This window comes from Emys orbicularis, chromosome 8 (assembly GCF_028017835.1).
Source record: "Emys orbicularis isolate rEmyOrb1 chromosome 8, rEmyOrb1.hap1, whole genome shotgun sequence".
Classification (NCBI taxonomy): domain Eukaryota; kingdom Metazoa; phylum Chordata; order Testudines; family Emydidae; genus Emys; species Emys orbicularis.
Window position 1 is genome coordinate 113,411,766 of NC_088690.1, and position 19,753 is coordinate 113,431,518.

The window sequence follows — 19,753 nt, forward strand, 5'->3', positions numbered from 1 at the left end:
CTCCCAGCAGGAGGCTGCAGGGCACGGGTTAGATTCCCTTTTCTAGGGCCTCAGCAGGAGCGTGCCTGCAGTTTCCAGCACAGGGGCGAGTCCCCCTTCAGCCAGGCAGTACTAGCACCCAGCCATCCCCATTGTCCAGATGGAGCCGGTCCAGCAGCTGAGGTTATTGGAGGGGGTTCCCAGGGAGAAACACTTTCTCTGCCTGGGTGCCAGTGTGCAAGACTTTTCTCTGCCCCAGGGATAGGAGAGTATCTGCCCAGCCAGTCTCCCTGTGGTTTCAGGCTGGAGCAGGCCCCTGTGCTGAGGGTCAGCCAGCCACTGTGTTCTCCCTCCACAACCCCAGGGAAGCCAGTCCCCCCATACCCCTCTGGCGATCAAGCCGCTACCCCTTTTCCGTAGAGTGGCCAACGCTCCCTGCTGGTTGGACGGGCTAAGCACCCAAGGGCCCCGCATGCAGCTCAGACAAGCTGGCTGGGAGCACCCAAAACCAAGTTGCAGATGAGCTGCTAGAGATTGGCTCAGACGGAAGAAGCAGGGATGCTGCCGTTTGGGATGGGCCCCACCCAGTGCCCAGAGCTTGGGAGCCAGGCCCCACCCAGGATTCCTGGGGAGCACGGGTGCAGCAGGGAGAAGAACGTGACTGGCAGATGGATGCCCAGGGGAGGGCTCTCACTGTTCACAGCAGACGCCTGATCCAGGCCTGTGGAAGGGCAGAATTTAGAGGAGCCACCCTGGCCCAGGAGAGACGAGTACCTTTCACTGCTCTGCATGCCCGTGGCTTGGCTGGGCTGATCCTAGGCTCCTGGGCAGACATGGCAAACCCATGGAAAAAACGCAGAAGTTGGGCTTGGTTTTGGCTTAATTGGCTCGTGATTTGCTTGTTGGCTAGTTTTTGTCTTGTAGCAGCTTGGTGCTTCTTTACGGTGATTGGCTCCTGGCAAGCAGGGGAGAGAGTCGGGGTGCACGCCGGGGGATCTAGTCACAGAGTGTTGGGGTTCTTAGGGACTGGCTTTTTTGGCCTTGTTTTGAAATGGGATTCGCTTGATTTTTGGCTTATTGTGAAAGTCGGGGAGCTTATTTACCGCGTGAAAGTTGGCAACTGTGCTCCTGGGCAGAGCAGCACAGGTCTCCCTGAGCAGGTTTGTCCCCCAGGCTGCTAGGCAGAGACGGCGGGAGAAGGAGGAGGCAGCGGGCAGTGTGTTGTGCTCACTGTATTCACCTCTGCACAGCAACAGACATGACAGAACGTACATTAAACAAAAAGGTTAAAAATTCTTTAAATATTCCCACCATCAGTGCAATGCAAGCAAATGATACCACAGGTCTGACCGGGGAGCAGCCAGCCCAGTGCACGGGGAAGAGTCCCGCTATCGCTAGGACCAAGTGTGCACTGTACAGGACGCGAGCAAATGGATGGACCCGAGAGCATGGCCGAGGGCTGAAGCAGCCACATAGGGCCATGCAAGGCTCCAGCTGGGACCGAGCCCCTCTCCTTTGATTCCCCTGAAGGCACAAGATTTCCAGATGCTGCCGGCTGCTGAATGGAAGAGTTTCCCCTGGAGAAAGTGTGAGGTGCACTTAGCCTTTGGCACAGGGCCCTGGGGATCAGCAGCCAGCTGGGCCCCGCCTGGAGGTGGGGTGCCTGAGTGGGGCCGTTCCACTGAAAGCAGCTCAGTACCTCTGAGCAGGGCGGAGCTGCAGACCCACAGCTGGACACAGGCCGCAGGCTCGGCCCCACTGCCACAGTCCTATGGAGGCTGCACAAAGCGAAAGCTATGAGGGTAACAGACACGTTGGGCACCGATGGCCTGTGGCAGCCAGCGCAGTGAGCCGGACTCCTGCGCAGCTCCTCCAGGGGACCCCAAGCTGTCCGCGATGGCTCTTGGCAGCAGCCAGGGCAGCTGGTCAGTTACCCCACACCACATGCAGAATCCAGAAGCCAGCCTGGCTTGCAGCTCTATTTGGGAAAGGCCACATCCCGCCTCGCTGCAGAGAGCGGCGGATGCTGAACTGCAGCCCCAAACCGCCGGGGTGATCCTGGCTGCCAGCAGAGGGGCCAGAGGCAGTGAGTGCCAGGGTGGGCAAGGAGGAAAGGTGCCCAGCAGGGCAAAGGGGGTGAGGCGAAGCATTGGTCCCACAGCTGGGCTTTTTAGTGGTAAATGCTTTGGCATGGTGCTTTCCTGTGCCCAAAGGGCTGCGGGAATGTGTGCACAATGGACCTCCCCTCTAGCCTGTGCTGCAGGAGACAGCAGCTGCACGCCCCCAGGAGGACAAGCTGCCTCAGGAGCAGTCCCAGAGGGTCCTAGGGAAGATGCTTTAGACACGTTAAGGCGCCAGAAGTGGCCAAGGGGCCCCTGACCAAGACTTCCAGGGCAGAGCAGGCACAGCAGCTCCCCCTCTGTGCCCAGAGTCCATGGGAGGGGGAGGAGTAATGCAGAAGGACCCCCTCCCCCAAGAAATTAAAAACCTATGCATGATATATACATACATACAGACCTATATAAATATATCAAACCTGGGGCTTGCGAGACTGGCCAGCTACTGGAATGTGTCACTGGACCTGCTCTGCCAGCTCCCGCCCTGGCAGCCCCACCATGCGCTGGGGGATCCCTCCCTTCCCGGTGGAGGGGAGCAGCGGGGCTGAGAAGGGGAGCAGCAGCGGCAGAAGAGCAATCCCAAGCAGCAGATTCGGAAGCATCCAGGTCTTCCCAGCCATGTGCTTTCCCCAAGCACAGCGAGGCCCTGCTGCAGTGTTCCCTGGTGTGGGGCTTGCTGCTCACAGCCCAGAGCATCTTTCTGGGGCTGTACATCGAGTGTCTCAACATAGAAATGTGCAAAACTGTAAACAAATCCCATGTGGCAGGGCAGCTGCTACCTTGTCCATCAGGCTGGGTGCCTGGGAGAGGCAAGAGGGTCCAGGCCCGGAGAACAGGCTGGGCTCTACAGCCGGCTGGGCTCTTCCTCACTGTCGCTGCAGTTCCCACAACAGTCCTGAAGTCAGAAGGGCAACAAGAGGGAGGAGAGGGAGAGAGGAGCACAGCAAGCAGAGGGTGAGCACGGTACAAAACAACACCCCCCAGCTGCCCTGGGCAGGGCGGGAACCCCGCCTGCGAGAGAAGGGACTCAGAGCCAGGGGAAGAGAGCCAACCCCCTCGGGAGTCCTTCCAGCAGGGCCTTCTCCCAGGGGACATGCCCTTGAGTGGAGGAACAATCCTATACTGGCCAGCTCAGCGGCTTGAGGTGGGACCTCACGGGCCTTGCCCAGACTGAAAACCATTGAGATGCAGAAGACACACAGCAGCCAGCTCACGTCTGACCCAATGTCTGCACCCCACACAGCACAGGGCCCCGCCCCTGGATCACTGGGGCCCACAAGCAGCCGGCTCCCTCAGCAGGGAGAGGGCAGGGATCTGGGCAAGGTAGCTCTCGGAGCCCATCACAATCAATCCTTGTGCCCTCAGTACATACAGACTTATACAAATATACCAAACCCTACAGGCGAGACTCAGAGCCCAGGATGGTGGTCAAGGGTCAGCAGGAGCCTTTGGCTTCCTGGAGCCCCTCTCTGGGAGCAGGGCCCACAGCAGTGGTAATGCAGGGAAGCTCTGACTGAGCGGACAGCAGTGGCAAAGCCCCTCTCACACGGAGGTGAGGCAGCGAGAGTGCAGGGAAGCAGGGTTAGTGGTTCACGGGGTGATTCACACACACAAGCAGCATCTGCTCTGTTGGGGTGGGGAGGGTGGGGGTTAGGCACTGAAGGACAAGACTCCTCTTCCCCAGGTCTTGCCATGTCCGCAGGTGAGTCTAGGCCACCAGGTATTTCCCTGAGCAGAGCAGCCGGGAGAGGGGCTGCTCACCTCTGGAAAGAGAAAAGATGTGGCATGAGAGGCCCGTGAGTCACAACTGGGCAGGGCCCCATGTTTGCTGCAGCTCCCGCCCCCCTGCCAGGGACAGGGAGCTGCAGGCACTCCCAGGCCCCAGAGCTGGCTCAGAGCACTCCTGTGCCAGGACAGTGGGGTAAGTGGCTCTGGCCGGAGGCTCTCATGGAACAGCACCAAAGAGGGACAGCCATGCTGAGAGCCTACGAGGGGAAAGCAGGAACCAGCAGAGGAGGTAGCTGGGCCAGGCTGCTCTGACGTGCACTTGTGTTCAGGTCACACAGCTGCTAGGCAGGAACTCAGTGGCAGCAGCATGGGCTATGCCTGTCCCTGGATACAAACCGAGGCTACTCCATGCCAGAGAACATGCATAGAGGCATGAGTCTGCAGTGGTTCTGCCCCCACTGTCACCTGCGAGCTGTGCGCCAAGCAGCATCTCTTCCCGCTCCAGGCTGAGCCATGCTGGGAGCCCCATTAACGCTGGGGACTCGGCCTGGCAGGACGACACTCAGGAGTCTGCGCACTGAGTCCTTCTTCCTGGGATGGGGGCACACACCCCAGCTCCCCCCCACCCCTCCCAAACTACACAGATAGATCTGACCCAGCCACTTCTTCCTCCCCTCCCCCTCCCAAAGCCAGCTGCTTCAGTCCCTGGGCACCTCCGTCAGTGACGCTCCCTTCGCAGCTTTCATGGCAGCCCTTCCAACCCATTCAAGATCAGCTCCCTGACCTGGGGCTTTGACTGTGCCACCCCCTGGCCCTGCACAACACCCACTTCAAGTTTTTTGGCCTCACCCATCCAGGCCCTGCCTACCTCTGCTCTTCCATGTCCATCTGGCCTTCTCTCGTGTCAACCCCCTTGTCAGGTCTGCTACCTTGCCCCCTTCCACTTGCTCCTCTCCACCTTCTCCACTGCCCCCTTCTGCATGGGACACCCTCCCTGAGCTGGTCTGCAAGGCCCCGGCCCCCCCACTCCTGCTGCAATGCCAACACAGGCAGGAGAGGGGATTGGGCATTCCAGGGCAGTTAGAAACACCCACCGTCCCTAGGTCTACAGGGTGCCATGCCCCAGCCCACCCCCGCCCGGCGTGTGTTCCAGACCAGACTGAGCTCTTCAGGGCAGCGTCCTTGTCTCCCTGGCAGCACCCAGCACAATGGGGCCCCTGCGCAGCCTTTGGGCACTACTGCCACATGCAGGGGAAGAGCTAACAAAGAGGGTGGTGGAGAGGGAGTCTGTCATCCTCCAGCACAGCATAGGAGCATCCTACAGACAGGCTGGAGCTGAACCGGGAGGGCGTGTGCACCTGCAGCAGGAGCCCGACAATCGCCCACCCTCTGGAGGGACGCAGGCGCTCGTTGATCTACTCAAAGCAGAGATGCACGCAGGGGCCGGAGTCCTGCTGCTCCAGTTCCCCCCACACCCTTTCAGATCAGAAGGGGTGTGTCCAAGAGCCTGGAGAGGAGCCAGGCTTGGGGAAAAGCCTGCCTTTATTCAAGTGCCCAATAAAGGCAAAGCCCAGGAAGTGGCAGTCGATGGCTCGTGTAGACTCCCTAGAGAGCACGGGGAAGCCACAGGCTCTCACTAGCATCCAGGGCTGGGTTGGGCAAACTATGGCTCGGGGACCACATCTGGCCCTTGAGCTCCTGCTGGGGAGCGGGGTGCGTGACTTTCCCCGCGCTGTGTGTGCTGTGGCTCCAGATGGCTCCCAGAAGCAGCGGCATGTCCCTCCTCCGGTTCCTATGGGTAGGGGCAGCCAGGGGGCTTTGCACGCTGCCCCCGGCCCAAGCGCCACCCCCGCAGCTCCCTTTGGCTGGGAACCACGGCCAATGGGAGCTGCGGGGGCAGCGCCTGAGGACAGGGCAGCACGCTGAGCTGCCTGGCTGCGCATCTGCATAGGCGCTGGAGGGGGGACATGCCGCTGCTTCCAGGAGCTGCTTGAGGTAAACGCAGCCTAGAGCCTATGCCCCTGACCCCCATCCCAACCCCCTGCCCCAGCTGTGATCCCTCTCCTGCCCTCCAAACTCCTTGGTCCAAGCCCAGAGCACATCCTGCACCCCCAACCCCTCATCCCTTGCCCCACCCCAGAGCCCTCACCCCCCCTCCCCGCAACCCCAACCCCCTCCCGCACCCTGAACTCATTTCTGGCCACACCCCAGAGCCTGCACCCCCAGCTGGAGCCCTCACCCCAACCCCCAATTTTGTGAGCATTCATGGCCCACCATACGATTTCCATACCCAGATGTGGCCCTCGGGCCAAAAAGTTTGCCCACCCCTGATCCAGGGGCTTGAGTGGTTGTGTCCGCACGAGCAGATCTGAACTAGGGCTCACATGAGCTGAACTGCCCCAACCTAGGACCTAGCGCTTGGAGATTACTTGGCAACAGTGCAGCTGGCATTCCCTTTTCAGCTGTCAGAGGGCTAGGTGCACAGGATCGTGCGAGGACTGGAGGTACAGAGCCACCTCTTGCAGAGGGAAGCGACAAGTCTCTACGATACAGACACGTATTGTTCTCGGACCAAGGAGTGTGGATCAAGTGGGAAACATGGGAAGAATGGGGCTCAGGAGAAGAAATGGGGCTGGACCCCTGCCAGACCAGTTCACCATTTCCTGGGAGCTCCCCTAGCGAGATGCAAGCCCAATCAGCCCAGCACGAGCCGACATGATCAGGAAGTCTGCAGGAGTACAATTCCCCCCCTCCCCATCAGGCCATGTGCGCTACAGGGATCAGGGCCGGCTCTAGGATTTTTGCCACCCCAAGCAAAAACAATTTTGGCCGCCCCCCCCCCCCCCCCCGGTTTTTTTCTTACCCCACCCCCGGCCCCGCCTCAACTCCGCCCCTTCCCCAAATCCCCAGCCCTGCCTCCTCCCCCCAGGCTCTCAAGCCTAGGAGGGAGGAAGGGAGGGAGGGGGGAAGCAGCACGCGGGCCGTGGCCACTCGGAGTCTCCCCCTCCCTCCCAGGTTTGAGAGCCTGGGAGGGAGGGGGAGCAGTGGCGTGCGAATCAGCTGTTTCGCGCGCCGCGGCCGCTCGGGATCTCCCCCTCCCTCCCAGGTTTGAGAGCCTGGGAGGGAGGGCGAGCAGTGGTGTGCGAATCAGCTGTTTTGCGCGCCGTGGCGCGCGAGCAGCAACAGCAGCGGAGGTGAGCTAGGGTGGCCGGGGCACATTTTTAGGGGCAGCAGGGGCGGCATTCTGGCGCCGGCCATGCCGCCCCTAAAAATGTGCCGCCCCAAGCACCAACTTGTTTTGCTGGTGCCTAGAGCCGGCCCTGACAGGGATGTCTGTGCAGGGCAGCAGCTTGCTTGGAGATGTCAGGGCTGGTAACTCCTGAGGGGGACAAAGTTCCATCAACTGCAGGCCTGAAAATCCAGGGAAAGGAGCGGGCGCTGCAGGCACCGGCAGACACGGCAGAGGACTCCAGCCCGTAGGGACCAGGGCAGGGAGGCCAGAGGCCCTGCCAGGCTCTGAATGCCCAGGAGAGTCTCTCGGCTGCCCTGGAAACCGGCCCACTCATGCTGGTGACCACGTGTGAGACAGTGCTCCTCTGGTGCCCCCTAGCGTCTGGCTCCTGCCATTGATTCTGCTGGTGGGGGAGGGGGTGGGTGTGCTGGCAGTCGCAGTGCAGAGGGGAGGTGGGTGCCATTCCCGGAGGGCCCGCTCCCCACCAGGGGGTTTACCTGTCTGCTGAAGAGGCGCTGTAGCAAGCCCTTTTTGGGCTGTGGAGAAGGCTGTCCTTTCCAGTCCAGGTCAGGGGGCACTGCGCCATCCACGCTAAAGACATTCAGCTCCTTGAAACACTCGCTCTCAATCATCTAGGAGAGAAAGGAGATGACTGCAGCCTGAGACACTCACCCACCTGCCCCAGCAGACAGGATCCTGGGCGCTGGACCCCGCTGACTGGAACAGCCCAGAAAAGCCCCTATCCACCCCCCTCAAGGCTGATCACGCAGGGCACAAGATACTGCCAAGAACCCTTCACTCAGTCACTGCACGGAGGAGCAGGGTCACTGGGCTCCGGGGCCCCTTCTCCAAGGCCCGGACCTAGTCAAGTGCTGTGCTATGGGAGGCAGCCCCCCTGCAGTGCAGAGCCCCCCCTGCAGTGCAGAGCCCCCCCTGCAGTGCAGAGCCCCCCCTGCAGTGCAGAGCCCCCCCTACCTCATTCTGCCACGGGATGGGTACACTCCCTGTAGCGAACTTCTGGTAGAAGTCATTGTCTGTGGGCTCCAGCTCCACTCCCTTCACTGTGGAGAACTGCTCAATGTCCAGCACGTCCTTGCAGTAGATGGCCTGGGGCTGGGAGAGAAGCGGAGGCAGCAGTCACAAAGCAGCAGAGCCCAGTCCCATGGGCTCTGCCAGAACTCCCACCATTTGCCAGGCAGTTCCCTTCCCACCTATCCCACTCATTCCAACAGCTTCCCTCACGTTGGGGAGGCCGGGGCAGCTGCTCCAGAAACACCCCAACCACCGTGGGGAGCAGGGGGACCACCCCGTTAGCTACAGGGCCCCTGCTCACCCGGGATAAGATCCTCACAAATGGGACAGAGAGGTAATGGGGAGCAGAGCTCCACACAGGGCCACGGCCTCTGATCTGCCCAGGAATGACACTTACGTCTGGTTTGAAGGGGGGGTCCAGCATGCCGGCTTCCAGCCTCTTGAAGTTCAGGTGTCTGAAGAGGGGATGCTCCTTCACTTCCTGGGCGCCAGCTCCTCGACACCCCAGCCGCTCCCCAGGGTCTTTGCACAGCAGCTGCAACACAGCACAGCAGGGTGAGAACTGCAGGCAGAGGGCAGGACCCTTCGGCAGGGGCCTGGGGAGGAAGACACCTGGAACAGCAGCACTTAGCGGGCTAGGTTGGGCTTTTGAATGACCTCCCAGAGGGCAGGCTCTCCAGCCAAGCAGGTGCTAGGGTGAGTCAGTGCACCCTGCAGCCACCCCACATGCCTTGTTTTTGGATGCCAGGGTGCAACTCCCCCACCCCCCGCCAAGTTCAGGCAGCAGGCTGTGCCTGCAGCCCCATCCCCAGCCAACTCAGCTGGAACCAAAGGTACGTGAGCAGTGTTAGCTGAGCCTGACACTGCTGCTCTGCCATCTGCAGGGGCAAGGGGGGGGAAACTCAGGCATAGGCGGACTTAATTTTCCCCAGGGGTGCTCCACCCAAGGCCCCGCTCCCACCACCCCCACTCTGCCTCTTCCTGCACCTGCTCTGCCCCCTCCCCAAGGCCCCTGCCCACTTGCTGCTCTCCGCCCTCCCCCAAACCCTTCTCCGAGCTGCCAAACTGCTATGGCTAGTGGGTGCTGAGCACCCACTATTTTTTTCTGTGGGTGCTCCAGCCCTGGAAAACCCATGGAGTTGGCACCTATGGACTCAGGCATTGGTACCATGGAGCAGAGGGAGCGAGCGCCAGGCGAGAACTTCTCCGAGTACTCCTCCTGTACATCCTTCACCAGCCGCTCCACCTCCTCCCGCTTGATCTTCTTCTTCCTTTGCTGGAAGGGAGATTGGCCCTCGATCATCTCATAGACAAGGCAGCCCAGAGCCCACCAGTCGGGACTGAACGTGTAGCGCTCGTTCTTCACTACTTCGGGAGCTGCAAGGGGGCGAGCAAACAAGTGGAACATGAGGCTGGAATGCAGCACAATGACCCACGAGGGCACCGGGCGAGACTAAGCTAGTCAGAGACGGGCTGGGAATGGCTCAGGCAGGAGAGCAGGGCGAGATTCCTTTCAGGCTGCCAGCTTCTAGCCTCCTCCACCTCTTAGCAATTCCCCAGCTCTTCTCCCTGGAACTAGGGCTGCTGCACTCCCTGGCTTGAAGGGGTTTCCATCATATCCAGGGTTCAGTTTGGTTCAATGGCTCTCAGCACCCCCACTATACAAATTGTTCCAGCCCCCCTGGGTAAGTCCTGGGGCCACAGCTAGGGAGCTGGCTGGCTCTGCGGCACTCGCAGAGTCTGAGAATGAGCGGCGTGGTCAGGGTATGTGGGCACAGCCCCAGCCCTGCCTGTGTCTGGGAGGAATCTTGGAAAAGATGAATAGCCACTATATGAAAAGCATGATTTTTGTGACCAGTCAAAAATGACAGGAGACCTGTCCAGCCCTGAGGCTATGCAACCACAAGTACCTGGGCATGGTTTTGCTATGGGACACCTGTGATGGGGTGTGCTCAGCATACTGGGCTGCATGCATGGGCGGCAGGTAGAATAGGCCAGGGGAGGCTCTGCCTCCCCCAGCACTGCTACCAGACATTGGTGGCGGGGTTTGGCGACAAAGTTTTTGCTTTATTATGCCCCATGCAGGTTCCGGGACGGCTGAGGAGGCACATACCGCCTGCTCAGCCACCCCGGAACCTGCATGGGGCAGATCAAAAGCATCTTCTAACAGACACAGCGAGTTGGGTCCAGGAAGGGGAGGCACGGCACAGCTTCGGCCAGCCCGGGGCTCCTCCAGCCGAGGCAGGGGAGAGCTCAGGGCTTCTCCGGGTGGGGGAGGGGCTTGTGACTCTGGCCACCGGTGTTGGGGGGAAGCAGGGTGTCTCAGGGCTCTGGCCATGGGGAGGGCGTGGGCAGAGCCGGGGGCTAGCCTCCCCAAAGGGGGGCTCCACCTGCCGGCCATGGCTGCGTGCCACTGCTCAACTGCTATGTTACAATCATCTTCAGTAGGTGGTACGCTGTATGGAATATTCTAATTGGGTTTGTTTAGTTTGGAAAAGAGAAGACTGAGAGGGGACATGATAGCAGTTTTCAGGTATCTAAAAGGGTGTCATAAGGAGGAGGGAGAAAACTTGTTCACCTTAGCCTCTAAGGATAGAACAAGAAGCAATGGGTTTAAACTGCAGCAAGGGAGGTTTAGGTTGGACATTAGGAAAAAGTTCCTAACTGTCAGGGTGGTTAAACACTGGAATAAACTGCCTACGGAGGTTGTGGAATCTCCATCTCTGGAGATATTTAAAAGTAGGTTAGATAAATGTCTATCCGGGATGGTCTAGACAGTATTTGGTCCTGCCATGCGGGCAGGGGACTGGACTCGATGACCTCTCGAGGTCCATTCCAGTCCTAGAATCTATGAATCTATGAATATGGGTGACCACTTATATTAGAAGATACCAATATTATAATATTGCAATGAATCTTGCCAGATAGCCATGTAAGGTCTCAGTGGAAAAGTTATGATTTGCTAAGTATGATAATCGTGTTTATATGTCTGTATCTTTGTATCACGAGTTATAAGTGTGTGTGATGTACATGCAACTCAAACCTGTGCTGTGTGTCTGGGTGACATCCCTAGATAACTTGGCATCAGCACTATCCAGCCTGTTGGATGGGCCATCAAGGGCAATCAGCTGTACAATGAATCCACTGAGAGAAGCCAGGGGCTACACCGATGAGTCAGCAGGACATGTAGGGACAAGGACGTGCCTATGGACAGGGGACTCCAAGCGCTTTTCCATGCCCATGTGCTGGGAGCTTGTGTCTGGGACAAAGAATGCACAAGCCACATGGCAAAGGATCTAAAAAGGCAGCTGCCTCTTCTCCATTTTGTCTTCAATCCTGCTTCTCACTACTGGACTCACTTCTCTACAAACTGAAGCTTTGAACAAAGGACTGACAGACCCATCCAAGCTTTGGGTGTGTTCCAGAGGGACTTTACAAGCCAGCAAACTCACTAAGAACCCGATATATGGACTCTGAAGTCATATGTATGTATCTGACCACTTCAACCATTTAACAACTCTCTTCTCTTTCCTTTCTTTTATTATAAACCTTTAGTTTTAGATACTAAGGGATTGGCTGGCAGCGTGGTATTTTGGGTCAGATCCAAACTAGTATTGATCTGGGAATGTGGCTGGCCCTTTGGGGATCAGAAGAACATTTTGTACAGCAAATAGAGTTTTAAATAACTTCTCACTTTACTGGACCTATTTGCTGATTAAGAGCCAGAGACTGGAATGCAATAAAGGGGGCTGTGTGATTTCTTTTTTTGGCTTCTTGATAACCAGTGTGGGGGATCAGGAGCAGAGTTTGTGACTGGTTGGTGAATGTAACTACGGTGTTAACCACTGGTTTGGGGAGAATCTGCTCTCCTTGCAACCTGCGCTGACATTGGCATTTTCAGTGTGGGCTACCCTAGGCACCTCGGGTCACAGGCCGGATGTAGAACCAGTGCCTACAGTGTTCTGCTCTAAGGTCTCCAGTCTAATTTTCAGTAAGCACGCACACCATCCCCTCACTTGAACCCTGCTGAGGATACCAGAGCTGTTAAGATCTGTCAGTAGACTCCTAGTTTTGGGCACCCCTGCTTCCGTCTCCTGTTTTCATTGGGAGTGTAGGGGAGCTGTGTGCGCGAAGCACCATGTCCCTATGGTTACGCAATCCTCAAGGACTGCTAAGATTCTAAATCAGAGATTCCAAGGGTCTTCCAGGGCTCTGTCCATAGACACCTAGCTCAAAAGCACAGCCCCCAGTCCACCCCCAGACATGGAGCTCTGGCTAGAATGCAGCCCAGGGTGATGAAGAGAGTGGCATTGTATAGGCCAGTGGTTCTCAACCAGGGGTACATGTACCCTGGGGGTACGCAGAGGTCTTCCAGGGGGGTACATCAACTCATCTAGAGATTTGCCTAGTTTTACAACACGCTACATAAAAAGCAATAGTGAAGTCAGTACAAACTAAAATTTCATACAATGACTTGTTTATACTGCTCTACACACTATACACTGAAATGTAAGTAGAATGTTTACATTCCAGTTGTTTTATTTTATAATGATATGGTAATGAGAAAGTCATACATTTTTCAGCACTAGTGTGGCTGTGACACTTCTGTATTTCTATGTCTGATTTTGTAAGCAAGTAGTTTTTAAGTGAGATGTAACTTGGGGGTGTGCAAGACAAATCAGCCTCCTGAAAGGGGACAGTAGTCTGGAAAGGTTGAGAGCCACTGGTCTAGGCAGTCACTCTAGCCATCTCTCCATGGCCATAGGCAGGTTGTTGGAGGCCATACTCTAGGCAGGGTCTCTATGGTCAGGAAGGACATTGTGGGGGGCAGGGCAAACTTTGGAAGAGGGAGGTATTATGCAAATTGAATACGTTTCAAATCAGGGACAAAGCTTCCAGATTTCCCGTCGCAGGAGATACTCACCCATGTAGCCAACTGTCCCCACCCGGCCTTTGATCGTCTGGCCCTCGGGCACGTGCACAGCCAGCCCCAGATCTGAGATACGAATGTGACCTGAATACGGGAACAACAGCATTAGGAGCTCAGGAGTCGACGGGCTAGGCCACGGCTGTTGGTGAGCACAAAGTAGCCCCGATTCACACAAGGAAATGAGAGAGGCACCCACAGTCCAGGCACAGGGCCAGAGCACCGCCACACACTCCTGGCTCCTCTCCCACCTGCGGCCCTCGACTCACCATGGTCATCCAGCAAGATGTTCTCTGGCTTCAAGTCCCTAGAGTGGGAGAGAGCAGATTCCATTAGACATGCCCTGAAGCAGCAAAACCCTCAGCTCAGCCTGGGACAGTCCTACAGGCAACATCCCACCAGGGCCCTGCCTGTTACTTCAGTCTGACTGTCTATATAAGCTGTGACGTTATTGACATAAACTGTAACTGTATAGATCATTGTTGCAACAACTGTTATATATTTGCGGCAAATATTGTACAAAGGTTGTTGTGTGAGGTGTTTATAAAAAGGTTATGATTTGCTGGTTAGGATTATGCTATCAAAATGCATGTATCATTTTATATTTAAAGTCATAAGTATTGGCTCTATACTTTCTGTATTTCAAACTTCTGGGTGACGCCCCAGACAAGTTGGTGTTAGCTCTGCCTAGCCTGCTTGATGGCCCATTAAGGACCATCAGCTATACAACTGACCCATTGAGAGAAGGCAGATACACCTTGTGACTCAGCAAGGTATGCAGGGACATGCCTACGGACAGAACTCTAAGGTCTTTCCATGCCATCTGCTGGGTAGCTTGTGGTTGGAACAAAAAAAGCACAAGCCACATGGCAAAAGGACTAGAAAAGGCAGCATCATCATCTCCATTTTGTCTTCAATCCTGCTTCTGACCTCTGGAGGAACTTTGCTACAAACTGAAGCTCTGAACAAAGGACTGAATGACCCATCCCAGCTGTGGATGTACTCCAGAGACTTGATTTGAACCTGCAGTTTATTCCATCACTGCTACAAGCCTGAACCAAGATCTTTGCCATTATTGTATGTAATTGATTCCATTTAACCAATTTTAACTCATCTATATTTCTTTCTTTTATGAATAAACCTTTAGATTTTAGATTCTAAAGGATTGGCAACAGCGTGATTTGTGGATAAGATCTGACTTGTATATTGACCTGGGTCTGGGGCTTGGTCCTTTGGGATTGGGAGAACCTTTTTTCTTTTACTGGGGTATTGGTTTTCATAACCATTCGTCCCCATAACGAGTGGCACTGGTGGTGATACTGGGAAACTGGAGTGTCTAAGGGAATTGCTTGTGTGACTTATGGTTAGCCAGTGGGGTGAGACCGAAGTCCTCTCTCTTTGGCTGGTTCGGTGCCTTAATAGTAAGGGAACTCCAGTTTTGGGCTGTAACTGCCCTGAATTGATACTCTCAGTTGTGTCCCACCAGAAGCCAGCATTGTTACACAAGCCCAGTGCAAAGGGCCGATATTGCATCTTATGAGCAGATGGGCTGCAGCTCCCATCCCACAGGCAAGGAGCGCAGCCTTCCTACAGTCACATCCCCATCCCCAGGCAAGCCCAGCACAGCTCCTGTTCACCCTGTGGCTGACAGCTCAGACTCCAAGCCTCATGAAAAGAGGGGAAGTGAAAAGCCACTGGGCTGCTTCCCTCTTCTCTTGTAGAGAAGTCATCCAAACCTATCCAGAGCAGGCTTACAGCCAGGCTTTCCTCTAAGGCCTTCCCCACTCCCACTAACCTGGGCTCCAGGGTGACCCTCATGGAGGATGGGGAGGGGACTAGCTGGGAGAGGCAGAGCTCCCCAGAGCCCTCTTGCCTTTGCAGCTAAAGAACCAGCCCCGCTAAAGGACATATTGTGTCTAAACGTGAGCCTCTACTCCCACCACCATCATGGGGTACAAATCCCGAGCCCTGCCAGTGTAAGGGAGGCCCATACCCCTGCCTGGGAGCACAGAAAATGGTCACTCACCTGTACGCTATCCTCTCCCGGTGCAGGTCCCCCAGGCCGCAGCAAATCTCAGCTGCATAGAACACCGCCCGAGGCTCCTCAAAGCCAGCCTCACCCATGTGGTAGATGTGAAACTTGAGGTCCCCTCCATTCATGAGGGTCAGTACCAGGCAGAGGGCATCTTTAGTCTCGTATGCATAGGCTAAGCTCACCTGCAAGACAGGGCAGAAAAGCTGTTAGAAGACAACAGAGCTGCTGCAGATAGAGGCCCGGGCAGGCACCATGCCCACCCAGGCAGCCAGCCTTGGACACAGCTGCCTGGATGGCAAGGTTAGAGCTGTTTCATATCCCCATCTCCTATCAGACACATTGGGGATTATCTCTTGGCAGGGGGCTTTTGCACCCCACCTATTTTTCTGGCTTCACCTGCCTTCCAGCTGTGAAGCCCTCAGCCAGCCAGGGCAGACACTGCAGAGAGGAAAACCATTCAAATCCAAGTCTCCCATGGGGCAGTAGCTAGTGGGCCCAGCCAGGCAGATCCCCAGCTCACAGGAGATTCCCTCTTCACTGCACACTGAAAGGGAACTGGCTGTGCTGTCTGTGCAAGGAGCTGGGACGCCTCCAGGGAAGAACCAAAGCTGCTACCCAGCTGGGACAACAAGACAGCTGGACAGGAAGCAGCTGGGTGGAAGCATTTCATGCAGGGCCCTCACCCCAAAGCTCTACCTGATGGGAACTGTCACACTGCTCAGTGCCACAGGGCCAACACCTCCCTACAACTGGAAGCAGCAGCCCCCCACACCACGCATTGCCTGCTCCACTGAGCACACGTTCCTGTGCCCCAATTGCTCAGTAGATCTCTGCCGCACACCCCCACCGAGCTGCAGCAGTTCAGAGGTGGGGCTGGCTGCAGCTTGCCTCCTGCATAGGCCAAGCTTTCCCTTCTAGCTAAGAACACTTTAGCCCTTTGGGTTACGAAGAAAGCCTTAAAAAGAAGTGAGCGGAGTGTAACCCGACTGATGCTGTGACACCATCCAGCCTGTAGGGGAAGCTCCATCACTGTACCCTGTTCAGCAAACAGCAAGGGCAGCCCTGCTGAATCCCGTTATCCTGCCCCACAGCAGGGGAGTGAAGATCAGCAGGTTCTGGGTTCTCTCAGGTTGCCAAGTTCCTAACCCTAACCCAGCCCTCGCCCCTCCCCCTGTCCCACCCCTTCTCCGAGCCCCCTCCTCCCGCCCCTCCATAACTCACTCTCCCCCACCCTCACTCACTTTCACCGGGCTGGGGCAGGGGGTTGGGGTACAGGAGGGGTGAGGGCTCCGGCTGGGGGTGCAGGGGCTGGGGCCGAGGATGAGGGTTTTGGGGTGCAGGAGGGGGCTCTGGGCAGGAGCTGAGGGGTTCGGAGTGCGGGAGTGGGCTCTGGCTGGGGGTGGGGCCGGGGATGGGGGGGTTGTGACGAACTGGGAATGTTCTTAATGTGTTCTTTGAATACTATGTGCTTGCCTGTGATGCAGCAGGGAGAGGGGAGTATTGACCTGGGAAGGTTGCAGGGGAGTTTTGCTGGGACTGTCTCCATTGGGGATGGAGACTTTCCTTGAGGGAGGATACCTGAGCATGTGACATGAGAACCCAGGAGGGGGGCTGGAAGCCAGGTGACACCTCTGCCCAGGGAAATGGACAAAGGCTGGGGGAGGAGCCAAGGGGAGGCTGAATGAACAGCTGGAGGGAGTTTCAGTTTGGAGCTGGCTGGGAAATGGAGGGGATCCCAGACTAGGCTCTGGCCTCCCTGGGGCCCCCCCAAGATGGACCTGACTGAGGGGGTCCTGTTGTCTGTACCTGCAAGACCTGTTTGGGACTGTGTTCCTGTCGTCTAAATAAACCTTCTGTTTTACTGGCTGGCTGGCTGGGAGTCATGGTGAATCGCAGGAACGGGGGTGCAGGACCCTGACTCCCCCACACTCCGTGACAGGGGTTTGGGGTGCAGGCTCCAGGAGGGAGTTTGGGTGCGGGAGGGGGTTCCGACCTGGGGCACGGGGGTTGGGGTGCAGGAGAGGGTTCAGGGTGCAGGCTCCAGCTGGGCGGCGGCGCTTACCTCAGGCAGCTCCCCGTCGGCAGCGCAGCGGGGCTAAGGCAGGCTCCCTGCCTGCCCTGGCTCCGCGCCACTCTTTGAAGCAGCCGACATTTCCAGCCCTTAGGCACAGGGGGCTCTGTGCGCTGCCTCTGCCCCCACAGCTCCCATTGGCCATGGTTCCTGGCCAATGGGAGCTGCGGAGCTGGGGCTGGGGGTGGGGGCAGCACGTGGAGCTTCCTTGATCGTCCCCGAGCCTCAGGGCCAGACATGTTGCCACTTCCAGGAGCCATGAGGAGCCAGGGAGCCTGCCTTAGTCCCACTGCACCACTGACCAGACTTTTAGCAGCCCGGGCACCGGTGCTGACCGCAGCCGCCAGGGTCCCTTTTCAACCAGGCGTTCCAGGTGAAAACCGGATGCCTGGCAACCCTAGGGTTCCCCCGGGCAAGGCCTGCTCCCTCCTCAGAGCACTGCTGCCATGCCATCTCATGCCCAGCCAGGGTAATGGCACATTTACAGTCCAGCCATTCGGGAAATGCAGCACTGGGACCCACACAGGCTCCTTGTGCAGCCCCACTGCAGCGCAGAGCGTGGGCCGCAGGTGGGTCAGCTGCCTCTCAGCCCCTTGATGCAAAGTGAAAGCAGTTCCTATGTACTTACTACAAACCTACTGTTCACTTTTTCCAGGATCTGCTTCTCGTTCAGGGCCATGGACTCCCCCTTCCGCTTTTTGATCCGCTTCTTCTCCAGCTTCTTGCAGGCATACATCTTCCCAGTGGCTCGCACCTGGCATGCACACACCTGGAGGAAGCCAGCAGGTTCAGCATGCAGGCCAAACCCTGCCCCAGAACCCAGCTGGTGCAGGCCGAGGGATTAGACTCCACCCCTATCCAAACTGCTAATATTAGTGGCATGCACTTCTGGGTCTGCCAGCCAAGCAAGCCACCAGATCAACTCCTTTCCTGATGGGCTTACATGGTTCTCCCTTGCCTGCTGGTCTCTGATCATTGCCCCAGTGTGGCCTGTGCATCTGACTCTTCTGGTTACCTACTTCTCCCAACTTTGAGCTGTCCCCCTGTGAGCACATGGCAGTGAAACCTGGATACCTGTCACCAAGTCGTGACAAGGGCTGCAGCCCATTGGCCACCATGGAGGGGATGCTTGAGTCAGTTACAGCCCGAGAAAGAGGTGTAACCCAACGGCGTAAGCAAGGGGCTGGGAGTCAGGAAGTCCTGTGTTCTAATCCTGGCTCTGCCACCGACTCAGGAGAATCCCAGCTGTGTGCCTCAGTTTTCCCATCTGTAAGATGGGAGAGAATGATATTGGCCCTCTGCCCAAGCAGTGGCAGGTGTGACAAGTGCTCCCCCAGCACTGCCTGTCCTGAACACACACCATGCCAGCCACTCCCTCCCCACCAGACGCAGCTCTAGTGTCCAACATGAGGTGCTCTCCCAGCTCCAGAAAAGGGGATCAAGAGCAAGAGCAGAGTGCACCCAGCAAGTGAGGCTTTCCTGGGGACTGGGTCAGAAAGCAAGGCCCAGTCCCATCCTCAGGGGCAGGTGGGGCCCTTTGGCAGGACAAAGCTTTGGCCCCTGAATCTCCTGCATACTCAAATGCAGGAGAGCATGCAGGCCACTCACCTCACCAAAGCCTCCCTTTCCCAGCACACGATACTGGCGGAAAGTGTTTTTAGTCACTGGCTGCCTGTGAACAAAGCAGAAGAGGCTGACTTGAGATGAGAGGGGGAGCAGTGAGGTACCAGGCTGCGTGGCACAAGTCCCCCACCCACCCTGGCGCAGCAGGCACACCTGGCCTGACCTAGCCGACAGAGTCAGGAACTCAGAGGGCTAACCCTGGGCTCTGCAGCCACAGGGAAAGCAGGGCCTATTGCTGCCTTAATTAAAGCCTGGAAAGGGCTCTGTGGGTGCTGAGGAGAACAGCACCCTGCGCTGATGGGAGGGATCAGAACATCTGCTCCCACTTGACTGGCTTCGGCCAGAAAGCAAGGAAGGGCTGCGGGTCCCCTTCGAGCAGCACCCCCCAGCCCTGAGCCTGCAGGGCCCTTGGGCTGCACTGCCCCCCGAGAGAAGCAGGGACAGACTTACCTTTCCATCCATTTCCACTGCAGGAAGCGGTTGAAGTAGATGCTGTCAAGGTAATCGGCAAAGGGAGCCACGCTCAGATAGCCATGGATGAGCCTGGGAGAGAGGGACAGCCACTCAGCGATGGCAGGAGGACGCTGTAAATGCTTTTCAAAGGATCCAGAGGCTCGCCAGCCCAGACTTGGGCCTAAGACCCCTCTGATCTAAGCAGCAGCTGGCCTTCCCCACAGCTGCACCCAAGACGAATGAGACCCTTGCACCCTCCTAGCAGGGCAGCCAGGCATTGCCCCAAGCACCCATCACCACCCCAGGAGAGCCCTTTCCCACCGACTCCAGCCCTTCGGTCCTGACATTCAGTGATCTGCAGCCGCTGCAGGAAGAGGAAGCTGACCCTGGGAATGACATCGCCTGTGGGGAAAGCAGCTTATGGAGCTGGGCTGGCACTGCTCAGATCCAAGCATGGCCCCTGTGACCAGGCGCTGACTGGGCTATGCACACGAGGAGGATGTGGTGCTGTCTGCCCCTTGGGAGAGCGTCCTTAGCAGCGGTGCCCCCTGCAGAA

At 57.3% G+C, this 19,753-nt stretch overlaps 1 protein-coding gene across 1 annotated transcript in view; it reads right to left on the minus strand.

The window, feature by feature from the left end:
* Nucleotides 1-2,931: 2,931 nt before the first annotated feature.
* The window catches only part of GRK6 (G protein-coupled receptor kinase 6), a 31,927-nt gene continuing 15,105 nt past the window's right edge, over nucleotides 2,932-19,753 (minus strand). The window contains exons 6-16 of the mRNA XM_065410012.1: nucleotides 19,195-19,287; nucleotides 18,730-18,793; nucleotides 17,750-17,890; nucleotides 15,042-15,232; nucleotides 13,285-13,322; nucleotides 13,013-13,102; nucleotides 9,257-9,465; nucleotides 8,486-8,623; nucleotides 8,032-8,169; nucleotides 7,554-7,688; nucleotides 2,932-2,991 (exon numbers count right to left, since the gene is read on the minus strand). Coding sequence (XP_065266084.1) covers nucleotides 2,941-2,991; nucleotides 7,554-7,688; nucleotides 8,032-8,169; nucleotides 8,486-8,623; nucleotides 9,257-9,465; nucleotides 13,013-13,102; nucleotides 13,285-13,322; nucleotides 15,042-15,232; nucleotides 17,750-17,890; nucleotides 18,730-18,793; nucleotides 19,195-19,287 — 1,288 coding nt within the window. The 3' untranslated portion in view covers nucleotides 2,932-2,940. The remainder of the gene's footprint in view (nucleotides 2,992-7,553; nucleotides 7,689-8,031; nucleotides 8,170-8,485; nucleotides 8,624-9,256; nucleotides 9,466-13,012; nucleotides 13,103-13,284; nucleotides 13,323-15,041; nucleotides 15,233-17,749; nucleotides 17,891-18,729; nucleotides 18,794-19,194; nucleotides 19,288-19,753) is intronic.